Source organism: Zeus faber (genome assembly GCF_960531495.2).
Source record: "Zeus faber genome assembly, chromosome: 12".
NCBI lineage: Eukaryota > Metazoa > Chordata > Actinopteri > Zeiformes > Zeidae > Zeus > Zeus faber.
This window is the reverse complement of record NC_137196.1, coordinates 19,924,772-19,937,271: the sequence shown is the minus strand read 5'-3', so window position 1 is coordinate 19,937,271 and position 12,500 is coordinate 19,924,772. Positions and strand designations below refer to the sequence as shown.

Sequence of the window (12,500 nt, the reverse complement as noted above, 5' to 3'; positions counted from 1 at the left end):
AAAAGCCCAGGCCTACTTTCGGGACGGAGCGCTCAATCATTTTTTGAATGGGAAAATGAATGGGAGTCAAGTACGACACTGGCCCACCCCCTCCAACTTTGTGATCGTGAAGAAAATAAAAGCGATTGAGTTTCCAACGTCTTTCACTCTGTATACAATTCACCTGTCAAAAATAAATACATCATTACACGGCGTTCCAAATTATTATGCAAATTGGATTTAAGTGTCATAAACATGTAATTTTTCTGTTTTTCAATTGAACTCATGGATGATGTTGTGTCTCAGGGCTCTTGGATCACTGAAATCAATCTCAGACACCTGTGATAATTAGTTTTCCAGGTGAGCCCAATTAAAGGAAAACGACTTAAGAAGGACGTTCCACATTATTAAGCAGGCCACAGGTTTCAAGCAATATGGGAAAGAAAAAGGATCTCTCTGCTGCCGAAAAGCCTCAAATAGTGCAATGCCTTGGACAAGGTATGAAAACATTTGATATTTCACGAAAACTTAAGCGTGATCATCGTACTGTGAAGAGATTTGCGGCTGATTCAGAGCACAGACGGGTTGGTGCAGATAAAGGCATAATGAGGAAGGTTTCTGCCAGACAGATTAATGGAATTAAGAGAGCAGCTGCAAAAAAGCCATTACAAAGCAGCAAACGGGTACTTCAAGCTGCTGGTGCCTCTGGAGTCCTGCGAACCTCAAGGTGTAGGATCCTCCAGAGGCTTGTGCAGTTGTGCATGAACCTACTATTGGGCCACCCCTTAAAAAATGCTCACAAGCAGAAACGGTGGCAGTGGGCCCGGAAATACATGAAGACTCATTTTCAAACAGTCTTGTTGACTCACTGATGAGTGCCGTGCAACCCTGGATGGTAGATGGATGGAGTAGTGGATGGTTGGTGGATGGCCACCATGTCCCAACAAGGCTGCCACGTCAGCAAGGAGGTGGCGGAGTCATGTTTTTGGCCAGAATCATGGGGAGAGAGCTGGGAGGCTCCCTGAAGGTGTGAAAATGACCTCGGCAAAGTATATAGAGTTTGTGACTGACCACTTTCTTCCATGGTACAAAAAGAAGAACCGTGCCTTCCGTAGCAAATTCATCATCATGCCTGACAATGCACCATCTCATGCTGCAAAGAATACCTCTGTGTCATTGGCTGCTATGAGCATAAAAGGAGAGAAACTCATCCCATCCTCCCCTGACCTCAACCCTATTGACAACCTTTGGAGCATCCTCCAGCAAAAGATCTTTGAGGGTGGGAGGCAGTTTGCATCAAAACAGCAGCTCTGGGAGGCTATTCTGACATCCTGCGAAGAAATTCAAGCAGAAACTCTCCAAAAACTCACAAGTTCAATGGATGCAAGAATTGTGAAGGTGATCTCAAAGAAGGCTCCTATGTTAACATGTAACTTGGCCTGTTAAGATGTTTTTTGATTGAAATAGCTTTTGATTTCAGTCAATATGACCTCCTAATGCTGCAAATTCAACAAATCAACTTTCAGTTCTTTACAACCTATAAAATGTTTTGAAACTCTGTTGTGCATATTAATTTGGAAGAGTGCATTTTGAGTTTTTTATTCTTGAAGAAAATACTGTTATCATTGGGAGGTTTGTTTAATAAGATTTGAATTATACCCTAAAGGTTGATGACATGAAAATTAAACTGACTGTCATTTGCATCGACTATTTAGGAAAATCAGAGAAAAATATCATTTGCATAATAATTTGGAACGCGCTGTAAAATGGAAATATGATCAAACTTAGAAGTTGGACCGACATTGAAACATTTTTATTTCCTCACATCCCTTAATAACACATATCAATCATTCCTAGACGTAAAAAGTTAAAAATACAGAAAAAGGACCATCTAGACAACTGATTGAAAGAGATTAGTCTTGTCTTGTTGGTCACAATCTTATTCAAGTCGTTCAAAAAGTGTTCAAATAAACCCAGAATGAACAGGTAAGTGCTGGACGCAGCTCCGTCCCTCCATCGGGAGCCGGGTGGAGATGACGGGGGACAAATTGGCAGCCTGCGCTCGGCGCAAAAAACAAATAGTTCGCATTTCTTCGCAACCCCATCCCCATTTTTGCACTCACCCCTCCCGCTGGTGGCACTCGGCGTTCCCTCCAAACCGGACGCTGCGCCGCGTCCCTCCGTCCGATTTGTCAGCGACGGGGGACGAACGGACAAACTCACAGGCAAAGCCAACGAGACGTCCGCAGCCGTCTGAGTCCACTCTTTTTTTTTTTTTTGCCAGTTTTACCGCTAAATCCCCTGGTTTTTTTTTTGGTTTTCACTGCTCTGCCGCGGTGCTGTTGTCACCGGTGCGCCGCCCAAACGTCCCAGACCAAACGCCGAGTTGGGTGACACCGGAGAAGGAACGGTTTCGAGGCTAAACCGCTGCTATTTAGGGGAGCGCGACAGCCAAAAGAGGAACGCCTTTTGTTTTTGTTTGTTTGTTTTATTTTTCCGGACACCACCGACACTTCTCTCATACCCGCGTTCAAAGCCTCGCCTTGAGGTACGTCAAGGCTCTGCCGTGCCTCTCTGCACCTTCTGCGGGGGGGTGAAGAATACCACGCGAGGCCGGCCAACTGGTGGAGCACACCAGTTGTGGTGGTCTCTTTCCGTCTTCCCTCGTCACTTTTGCGTTTCCAAGGGCTCCGAATACTTTCTTTGACGCCGCACGCCTTGGTCCATACGTTGTAGGACAAAAATCCCTCCGGTCTATTCGAGTCGCCCATTTATTTATTTATTTGTTTGTTTATCTGTTTATTTATTTCCCCCCCCACCTCCCTTTCTTGCCCTTGTGAGACGCGGGTGCGACTACAAAAGTGCGGCTGTGCAATTAAAAGGTTCCAGTGGGACGGATCAATACAGACGGAGCGCGCTCGCTGTGCGTGTACGCCCACGCACACACACACACACACACACACACACACACACACGATGAACCAAAATCCATCGGAAATTTCTTTCTGTTCCAGTCAATATCGCGGTATTGAGTCGCAGCGACACATCCGCAGTGGCTGTGATGGCGCGGAGGGACCAGCGTGACATCTGAAGGTTTTATTTTATTTGTTTTATATATATATATATATTTTTTTTTTCAAAACACACATGCAGGTACACGCAGGATGGAGTCAATGGGAGCCTGAAGTCATACCCCGCAGTATCGCCGCAGACGCTACCTCTGCTTCCATTTCTTCACACGTACAGTATATAAGGTCCTTCATATTTTACTTTTCTATGGTTCTTTCATTTTTTGCTCGCTCTGCTGGAACTAAGTGATGAAAAAAAAGCGGAATGTTTCTCCCGTTGCATCAGTTCCGAGATGGCGCGTGGGTGTCGGGAGTCGATCGCGCGGGCTTTTTCTTTTTCTGAAACGACCTTGAAACGTCTCGTTTATTTTTTTTTTTTGTTTGTTTTTTTTTATTTTTTTTTTTATGAAGAACGGACGAAGAATAAAGGCGGATTTTTTTTTTTTTCTCAAAATGGACGAAACAGAATCCGCATCAAAAATCCGTCCGTTTGGCCGAGTATGTTTCCGTACACCAGGGGTTTGACTCCCTTCGCTTCCCCCCATGGGCGAAAAAACCCAGAAAAATTGCAAATCAGCCTGTGCTTGGAAAGGGCCGACGCCAACCCCCCGCCACCACCACCACACTCCCTGAAATCATTTATTTATCACACCGATGGCATTCATACATAAATAAGAAGTGCCACTCACGGCTCGACGGCAGGTTTTTTTTTCGGACTGGAAGCCCGGGAGAGGAAAATAAAGCAACGTTTAGCGCTTATTTCAAACATATGCTCTGGCCAAAGGGGGATCTTTTTTCGTGGTGTGGAGATGTGGTCTCATATCACCCAAACCGCAGTGAATATATGACGGGAGACGACGAGGGGGAGGCGGCAGCATGAGCCGTCTTCTAGATAAGACCAGGGAGAAGGCTCCATGTGGGGAGGAACACCAACGAAAGGTGGTTCAAAGTGAGTTGAACCTTAACTACTGTGAACCACTGTCGATCATCGACGAGGAGGGAAAGAGTTTCAATATTAATCCAAAATTCAGCAACTACCAACTAACCTCAGCGTCGCGAGAACAAAGAGAGGATTATTAGTCGTCAAATAAATCGCAATTCAGACCCAAATCTCAGAATTCTGACCTTGGCGTCACGATTGCGAGAGGTAAACCTTTTTTAAGTTGCTGCACCCCAACTTGTAAGTAAGTAATGGTTTATTTTATTTTAGTCAGATGAGATGTTGATGTGCGATGAGGAGATTCATGTTGAATTCAGTGCAGATCACACACTGGGACACTGCCAGCGGCGCCTGCAGCCAAATAGTTGATCTCTTTTAGGATTAATGGACATGGACACAGCCAAAGCATTTTTTATTTTTTTTCCCACCCATTTTCATGGTCCCCAACTAATCACTGCTGCAGATCAGTTATCGATTCCGACGGAACGGAAGCCTGACCGCTGTCACTGGAATTGAGGGACTTTAACTTTCGGGGCATAAGCGACATGTCTAAAGACCCGTCAATCAGGCTCGACATTTTGAGGCCGTGAAAGCCTCCTAATGGAGCAATACTTGTCCCAAAAAGGGTTCCACCCAAGAGGAGAGCAGCATGCACATGTTCTGTTTGATTTAATTGTTCTGTTTGATTATTTGTTTTTATTTAATATAATTGTCAAGGCCATGGCAAATACCGGAACGGACACAGTGGATGACGGTAAGTTAGAGGTATTTAATGAGATGTGAGAATAACTACAAATATGGAGCCTGTCAGTCAGCAACGTCGGCGGCGTAAGCGTGCGTGGGCAGTGGGGCGTAAGGTGTGAAGTGGAAACAAAGCTGGATGGAGTGCAACAAAGGCAAAGCCTGCAGATGCTGGCTGGGATGAGTCCAGGAGGGAGAGAGAGAGAGAGAGAGAGCGAGAGCGAGAGCGAGCCCAGACAACGCTGGGAGTTGGCCTTTGGCCCGATTGGGAGCACCAGGCCTGGGTGTTCAGAAACCGGCTGGCCACGCCTGTGGAAGAGAGAGAGAGAGAGAGAGAGAGAGAGAGAGAGAGAGAGAGAGAGAGAGAGAGCCCAAACAACGCTGGGAGTTGGCCTTTGACCCGATTGGGAGCACCGGGCCCAGGTGTTCAGAATCCGGCTGGCCACGCCTGTGAGAGAGAAAGAGAGAGGGGGGGGGGCAGAGAGGGAGAGGGGGAGGGAGAGGGAGAGAGAGAGAGAGAGAGAGAGAGAGAGAGAGAGCCCAGACAACGCTGGCAGCTGACCTTTGGCCCGGTTGGGAGCACCCGGCCCAGGTGTTCAGAATGTGGCTGGCCACGCCCGTGTTCCTCCGGTGCATTAATGGACACATAGGAAAACACCGTTTCTAGGTCAGGTAGGTCAGGGTCAGGCGGAGGCCATCACAATATTTTATTGTATTACAATTTGAGGTTTTTTTTTTTATTGAAAATTTATTTCAATGTTTGTTGTTTTTATTCCAAAAACGGTTTGACTTCTTTTAAATTTACTCTTTTAACAATAGTTCTTTAGCGCCGTAGATCAAACTTTAATTTCTTCATTTATTTCTGTCTCCACGCTCGTGTGAGTCACGTGGGAGCCGCAGTCGCATTCCGTCGGTAAATCTAATTCCACACCACGGCCCCAGACCCCGAGCGACGGAAAACAATGGCTCCCCCTGAAGAAGACGACCGTGAACGCAAACAGCCCCGTTCTGCTTGGCGGGCTGAGGGAGAGAGAGAGAGAGCGAGAGAGCGAGAGAGCGAGAGCGAGAGCGAGAGAGAGAGAGAGCGGAGTTGGCCCCCTGCCAACCCGTCGGCCCCCGTGCCGAGCGCTGCCACCTCGCTGAACCTGCTCCCAGATGCTCTGCTTCCCGACGATAATGGCCGCCGCGCTAAGCGCTAAAGCAGCGAGCGGCGTCACGCTCCTTCAAGCAGCCGCTGACCTCTACGCTGTCACTCCGCATCACGGCTCCAAACTCTCCGAAGGCGCTTTGTCGCGCTAGAACTTTTTAGCCCGGCCCTGGATGTAGTGATGTCGCCCGCCTTAAAACACTTGTAAAAGAGGCTTTTGAGCGCCTCGACTCCCTTTTAAGACGCGGTTCCTGGCGAGCCCCCCGGTAAAAAGAGCCGATTCGACTCTTTGTTCGTTTAAATCGGTTGGTAAATAATGCGCGGGTGAGCGAGGGTGGATTTCTGCTGAACGACGACTCAAAAGAGTCAGTTCGGTTCTGATGGACAAAAGAATATTAATAATTATAATTAATTGATTTTCCAAATTATTGATTTCCGCGAAGAATGCAAAAGCGTGGATCACAAAAATTGTAGTCTCATGCTCTCAAAGTTAGTAGTATTATTTAAACTTTGCCAAATGCCTGGTCCTTTTTCCGCACTACCTTGTGGCACGGTGCATTGCACTGCTGCCTCACAGTGAGAAGGTCCTGGGTTCGATTCCTGCCTGGGAGGGTATCTCCTGATAAGCGGCCTTTCTGTGTGGAGTTTGCATGTTCTCCCTGTGATCATATAGGGTTTCCTCCATATAACATCGTAAGAACCCCCACTCGTTGGTCCCCAGGGGCTGTACTGTCAGCTGCCCACCACTCCTGGCCTGCCCTCCAGAGGAAGGACAAGCCTCGTCGGGAAAAATGCGGAAAATACATTTTACGTCCTCTATCTGTGTGTGTGTGTGTGTGTGTGTGTGTGTGTGTGTGTGTGTGTGTGTGTGTGTGTGTGTGTGTGTGTGTGTGTGTGTCTGCCATAGCCGCATGCGTTGTGGTGTGTGTGACAATAAAGACGAGCTAAACCTTGTCCAGTTTAATCTCAATCTTGGGCCTCAGTAATCATCTTCGCTCAGTTTGAGCGTCCAAGACTCTCACTGGCTGAACAGGTGCGGCACGTTGCTTTTTGTTCACAAATCAAGATTTAAAAATTCAGCCAACGCCTGGCTGCAGTGAACGAGTCTGAAACAAAACCGACAAACGAACAAACAACCCTTTTGGCGGAGCGATTCCGGACCCCACTATCGTGCACCACTATCACGCGGTCTTTGAGCGCCGGTACGCCGCGCTGCATGCGGGCATCACACTGAGTGGCTCGAGATCCATGACGCCCAATTACATTATAGGACCTTTGAAATCAAGCGCCCCGGCCCGCGCAAATTAGCATTAAGGATATGAAGGATATGAAAGTGTTAGCTCTTAGTGCGTATTTATTCACTGCGTGATATTTCGGCGAACCGACCGACCTCCACCGCCGGGGCCCATCAAAGCACAGGCGGCATAAGGAGCCCTCTGGTGAAGGAGTTAGCTGGGCGAGGGAGGGAGGGGAGGAGGGAGGGAAGGAGGGAGGGAGGGGTGGAGGGATAGGAGGAGCGAGAGAGCGACCGACAGAGAAGTCGAGAGCTCTCTGAGGATTAGCTCGTTTAGATGCCTTTGATCAGTGAGATCTTAATTGCTGGATAGCGCTGATAGAGTCCTCATGGCGACAGCAGCAGCAGCAGCAGCAGCAGCCGCAGCAGCACACAGCCAGGTCCGTTCCTTCTCTTCCTTCCCTTTCCCTCTTTCCCTCCCTCTTAAGCTTCTCCAGATGAACCTTTATCAATCCCCTGGACATTGGAGCGCATTGATATATCGGATAAACGGTTTACAGGGTCGAAGCGAAGGTGTCAAATATGGGTCCGGCTATAATAAGATAAAGAACAGTTTTAAATTGAGTTTACCAGCCTTATTGGTGGAACCCAAAAGTACAGAATTTTCGATGTCTGTCCCATGGTTCTTTATGTTTATGTTCAGATAATGGATTTCATCGTAGGACGTGATTACATGTGACTCTCTATTCACTGATATAAGAAAAAGATTATTTTGCCAATTCACAAAGAAACCCTAAACAGATCAATGTTTGCATACTGCATAGCAAGTTTTGAGAAAAGCCAAAATGAAGCATTTTTGGTTGCAACAAACACGAAAAAAAAATCTGAAAAAGCCAAATCCAGGAAGGGCGGCATGTGTACATGTGGATTGGCAGAACTTTTATTTTTGATTGCACTACAAGGCCTTTTGGCTTCCTTATCGATGGTCTCATCACCCTTCTCCCATAATCATGTTAAAGTGCAGCGGATGATGAGAATTTTTCAGTGCGGTTTCTTACAGGGCTCTTCTTCCATTTAGGGTGTTCCTAAAACGCCCTTTGGTAGCATGCAGGCTTTATGGAGCATGTCTCGGTAAAGAATAAGTTAAAGCTGGCAGGGTTACAGCGTAAGCCACAAATCAGTCTCTGAATACAAATTGCTCAAACAGTTTGAGGCTGAGACGAGGCTTCCGGGAGGGAGGTAAAAGCTCTCAGCGTGTTTTAGGGCCTCGTTCAGCCTTGTTCTACGTGAAAGAGATCCTTCAGATGGGTGAAGATGCATGGATTCGCTCCTTCCTTCTCTTTGTCTATATCTCTGTTTTTTTTTTTTTTTTGGACGATTCTTTAAGACATACACACAACACTTACTTGCTTTGTCGTTCTTCTAGCTCCTGGTTTCCACCCTTCTTTCTACAGCCTACTTCACTCCTGTTCTCTCCCTCTCTCTCTCTCTCGCTTTCTCTGTCCGGCTTCTCTCCATCTGTACGCTCTATGACTTGAAGCGTCATCAGCTTTCATCTCCTCGGCTACAACAGAACGGGGCAGATTAGAGGGAGGGGGAGAATTAGGGAGGGAAGCGCTCTGCCCGCTCCCCTGTGATGGTGGATGCCTGTAGCCGAGCCCAGCCCTCCCACTGGAGAGTTTGGTCATTAGAGGAAAATGCCTCAGAGACTGTTTACAGGGCAGTATCACAGACAAAATGATATACTATATATACTATCCTATATATAATATTTGTAGTTTACTAATTCACGTTTGAAGCAGCTATCTACAAAAGGTAGATAAATGTGATGCAGGAGGTCTGTACTTCATGGAAACTAAAGATCCCTTATTGGATATAGCGATATCTCAAACTACTGATGTCCTTTTACAGCTTTCACCCATGAAGTGGTGTATTATAGCCATCTGTGTGTCCCTGCCTGCACTAATTGGTATTCATGGGTCTGAGGTATTCAAATGTTCTATGTAGTATAATTTGCAACAAGATGTTTGGATTTGCAGGTGTTTTGTTTTTGAGCAGAAATTCCGTCAGGTTACTGTAAAAACTCGTCAAACTAAACCAAAAAAACTCTAAATTGCCTCCAAGAAGGAAAATGAACAACACAAAGGAAGACATTTGGCAAAAGATTAAAAAAAAAAAAAGAAAAGAAAGAAAATTAACTAATCAGGGGGTAAATGAAAATGGATTTTGCTACAAGGATTGCAAATGAGGCTTGTGAAATTAGTAAAATGACAACGATGTTTTTGAGCCTATCAACTGCTAAGCAACAGAGCAAGTGCACTGGTCTCTTATGTTAGTGGTAGCATTTCCATTAACTGCACAACTATAGAGTGAAGTGCCTCTTGTCCAACTTGTACAACATGACCTATGGAATCAGGACATAAGTCATGTCCAGTGAGCTGTGGGAAGAAAATTAGAAAGCCTGGAGAAATCACTCCAACCCAAAAAGTAGATAGGGGCGACTGGGCATCTCCTATTGTCACAGTTCCCAAGAAGAACAGGGGTTAGGGTTAGGTTAGGGTGTTTAGATATATTAACATTTTAAGGTTTTGGTCAGTTGCTTTATCATTCCAGAGGAGCAGCCGCTGTCATCCTGCATCAAACACACAAGCTGAAAAAGCTGTCCAAACTTTCAAGAAAGCAAAGACTTAACGGGATATTCGATCTGTCGCGACACCCAAGAGTCCCCTTCTTCCTGTTCCGTTATGGCAACAATCCCCTACACAGTGACTGAATGTACTCCAGCATAGCTGTACTTAAAACAACGACCCCTAATTTGCCTTTCACGGCTGAAGCCAGATGTGTCTTCCGCCGTGGAGAGGCAACAGCAGAAGACACTTGAGGTGTGTCAGACACTTCATTGAAGGGGAGAGGGCGATGGTACGTGATTTGAGAAAACCCAAGATCCTCTGGATTCCAGGTGTGGTTCAGCACTTCAGCCGGCGCAGATGAAAAGGGCTTGGAAGGACTTGAGACTATCACGTAACGTATAATATAGGGATAATACAGATAGCAATCCTTGCACACAGTTGAAATAACACTGCAGACAGTGTGCAGAGTCTCTCAATACCTTTTATAGTAGATTTGACAAAAAAAGAAATGCTTCAAGGCAGGGCAGGTTGATGTAACATCAGATTCTATCGCTCACCGAAGTCAACCATGTGAATGGCTAAGAGTGGAGGATCTGGGGATGGGTATATGCAGTAGCAATTGGTCCACATAATATGAGTGAGCGGCGACTACAATCCAGTCACAATCAACAGGTTCAGATGTTCTGTGAACTTGTTTCGTCGAATACTCGAGGAGAACACAGTGCCGGTCCAATGGAAGTCAACCGTGATATCACCTGTGCCTAAGAAGGACAACCCAGTGGTACAGAATGGCTTCAGTTGGGAGCTGTCAGCAGCGAAGTCATATTACCACAGGGTTCAGTGCAATCACTAATGTGCCTTCACTATATGTATTTGTGCAAGTAATGAACATCTTTGGTACATTACATGTAACACAGATGAATGCCGTAGCCGTCGTGCTAAAACGACTTCGGGTTGCTGACACCTCCGACTCTCGACATACTCCAATCTTCAACAATAGTGTTCAGTGGGAGGCGGTTTCACAGTTGTGTGTCGTCTACTCTTCAATCTGTATTTTCTCATTCACCCTCAGGCCTTTTCTCACATTTACAGGAGAAGGGTCGTCGCGATTAACAAGTAGTGCACAATTAACTCTTTGCAGCATGCGGTCGGTTGTGGTCTTTGGTTTTATTGATGAAATGATATTCACAATGGCAACATTTTTGCAATTGTCTAGTGACAAAAAACAATTGTGAAATGGAAACACTTTGCGTTGGAACGTTATGAAAAAGGAGGATGTTAAACAAATTTTACAGTTTATTCCCATTCAGACAGTCTCTTTGTTCCGTGTTGCAGTTCTGTGAACAGCTGTTACATCACCATTGAATCATTCAATTTCAAAGCAAACGAGTTGAGGTAAATATAAAACCTGCAGTGGGCACTCTCAGATATAAAAAAAAAGGTATTTGGTGGACAGAAATGACCCCCAACCAATACATTATGCTGTGTAAGGAAGTACAGAAATATTCACTTTAAATGTCAATACTGCCTAAAATAAAATTGCCGGCTCCATTGGTTAATTATTTACCAACAACATTCATACGTAGCCGTTAAATCCAAACAGTCGTGAGAAATGTATACATGCGGTATGTGCATTAAATAACAGTTCTGTATTCTTTAGGTTGTGGTGGGAAAAGAATACTTCTTTAGCAGCCTCTGATGACCAGATACGGTATATTGTACTATACAAACACAACAGTAGTCTTATGAGTCAAAAGCCGACGGTGTACAGAGGCAGAGAGAAATTCAGAAAAAAATAACAAATGGTCTTCCAACAACGGGCAATCTTTCCACCAGCGTGAGTGACAGTCTCTGTTTTCCCTGACTGATCAACAGAACCTGGCTGGCATTGCACTCTAACGGTGATTTGGCAACACAAGTTGCTTTAGTACTAATATGGTAATATGGAAGCAGGGGTTGAAGACCAGGTTTGGTGTCCAGGGGTCGGGGTGCGGAGCGGAGCATCCGCGCTCAGCAACCCAGGAGCTGTTTCAAGCTGAGCGCGGCTGGGCAGACGCTCCTAAAATATTGATGCACCCTGCGGACTAGACTGACCGAGGCACCGCTGGAGGGGAGGCGGGACGCATAGGCCCGAGAAGACGTCTCGGCGTTGAGGTAAGGGTTATCCGGGTTATTCCGTGTCCAGCTTGTGCCCTCCCCGGCGGTCTTCGGGGGTTTTTTCGGGGTGGGGGGGGGGGGGCAGACCGGGGGGCCTTCGGGGGCCCGATCTCACGTGGACTCAGTAAAGGCGCGTCATCGGACGGCGGGTCGGTCGTCCTACCGACGGCGAGTCTCCGCGCTTCTTCAGCGGTGACCTGACACCCAGGGCACCGGGAATGACCGGGAAGGAGCCACGTGGTCCCCACCGGAAAGGGGCAGAGTTTGACGTCACGGTTCCTCCAGCGAGTCAGTCAGTCCTCCTCTTCCACGTAGGTGGATGGGAACCAGCCCACCTGCAACCCGGCGACAACACAGTACAGATTGATCTGCTGCAGGGAAAGTCTCCCACAGTGACCAGACCGTATTAGGAGACACTTTACAGTAGACTGTTTTCACGGCTCGTTCCCTACATTGTTTCCTAGCTTGTCGTTGTTACCTAGCTGTTTCCCCAGTTTGTTTCTTACCTTGTTTCCTTGTTCCCTAGCTCGTTTCCCAACTTGTTTCTTTGCTCGTTCCTTACCTTGTTTCCTAGCCTGTTTCCTACCGTGTTTCCTATCTTGTG

General features: G+C 46.6%; 1 protein-coding gene across 1 annotated transcript in view; it reads right to left on the bottom strand.

Annotated features, from left to right (window-relative positions):
- Window positions 1-12,048: 12,048 nt before the first annotated feature.
- LOC307238629 (guanine nucleotide exchange factor VAV3-like) overlaps window positions 12,049-12,500 on the bottom strand; it is a 53,711-nt gene continuing 53,259 nt past the window's right edge. Inside the window, exon 27 of the mRNA XM_080011697.1 lies at window positions 12,049-12,231. Within this exon, the coding sequence (XP_079867823.1) occupies window positions 12,190-12,231 (42 nt within the window). The 3' untranslated portion in view covers window positions 12,049-12,189. The remainder of the gene's footprint in view (window positions 12,232-12,500) is intronic.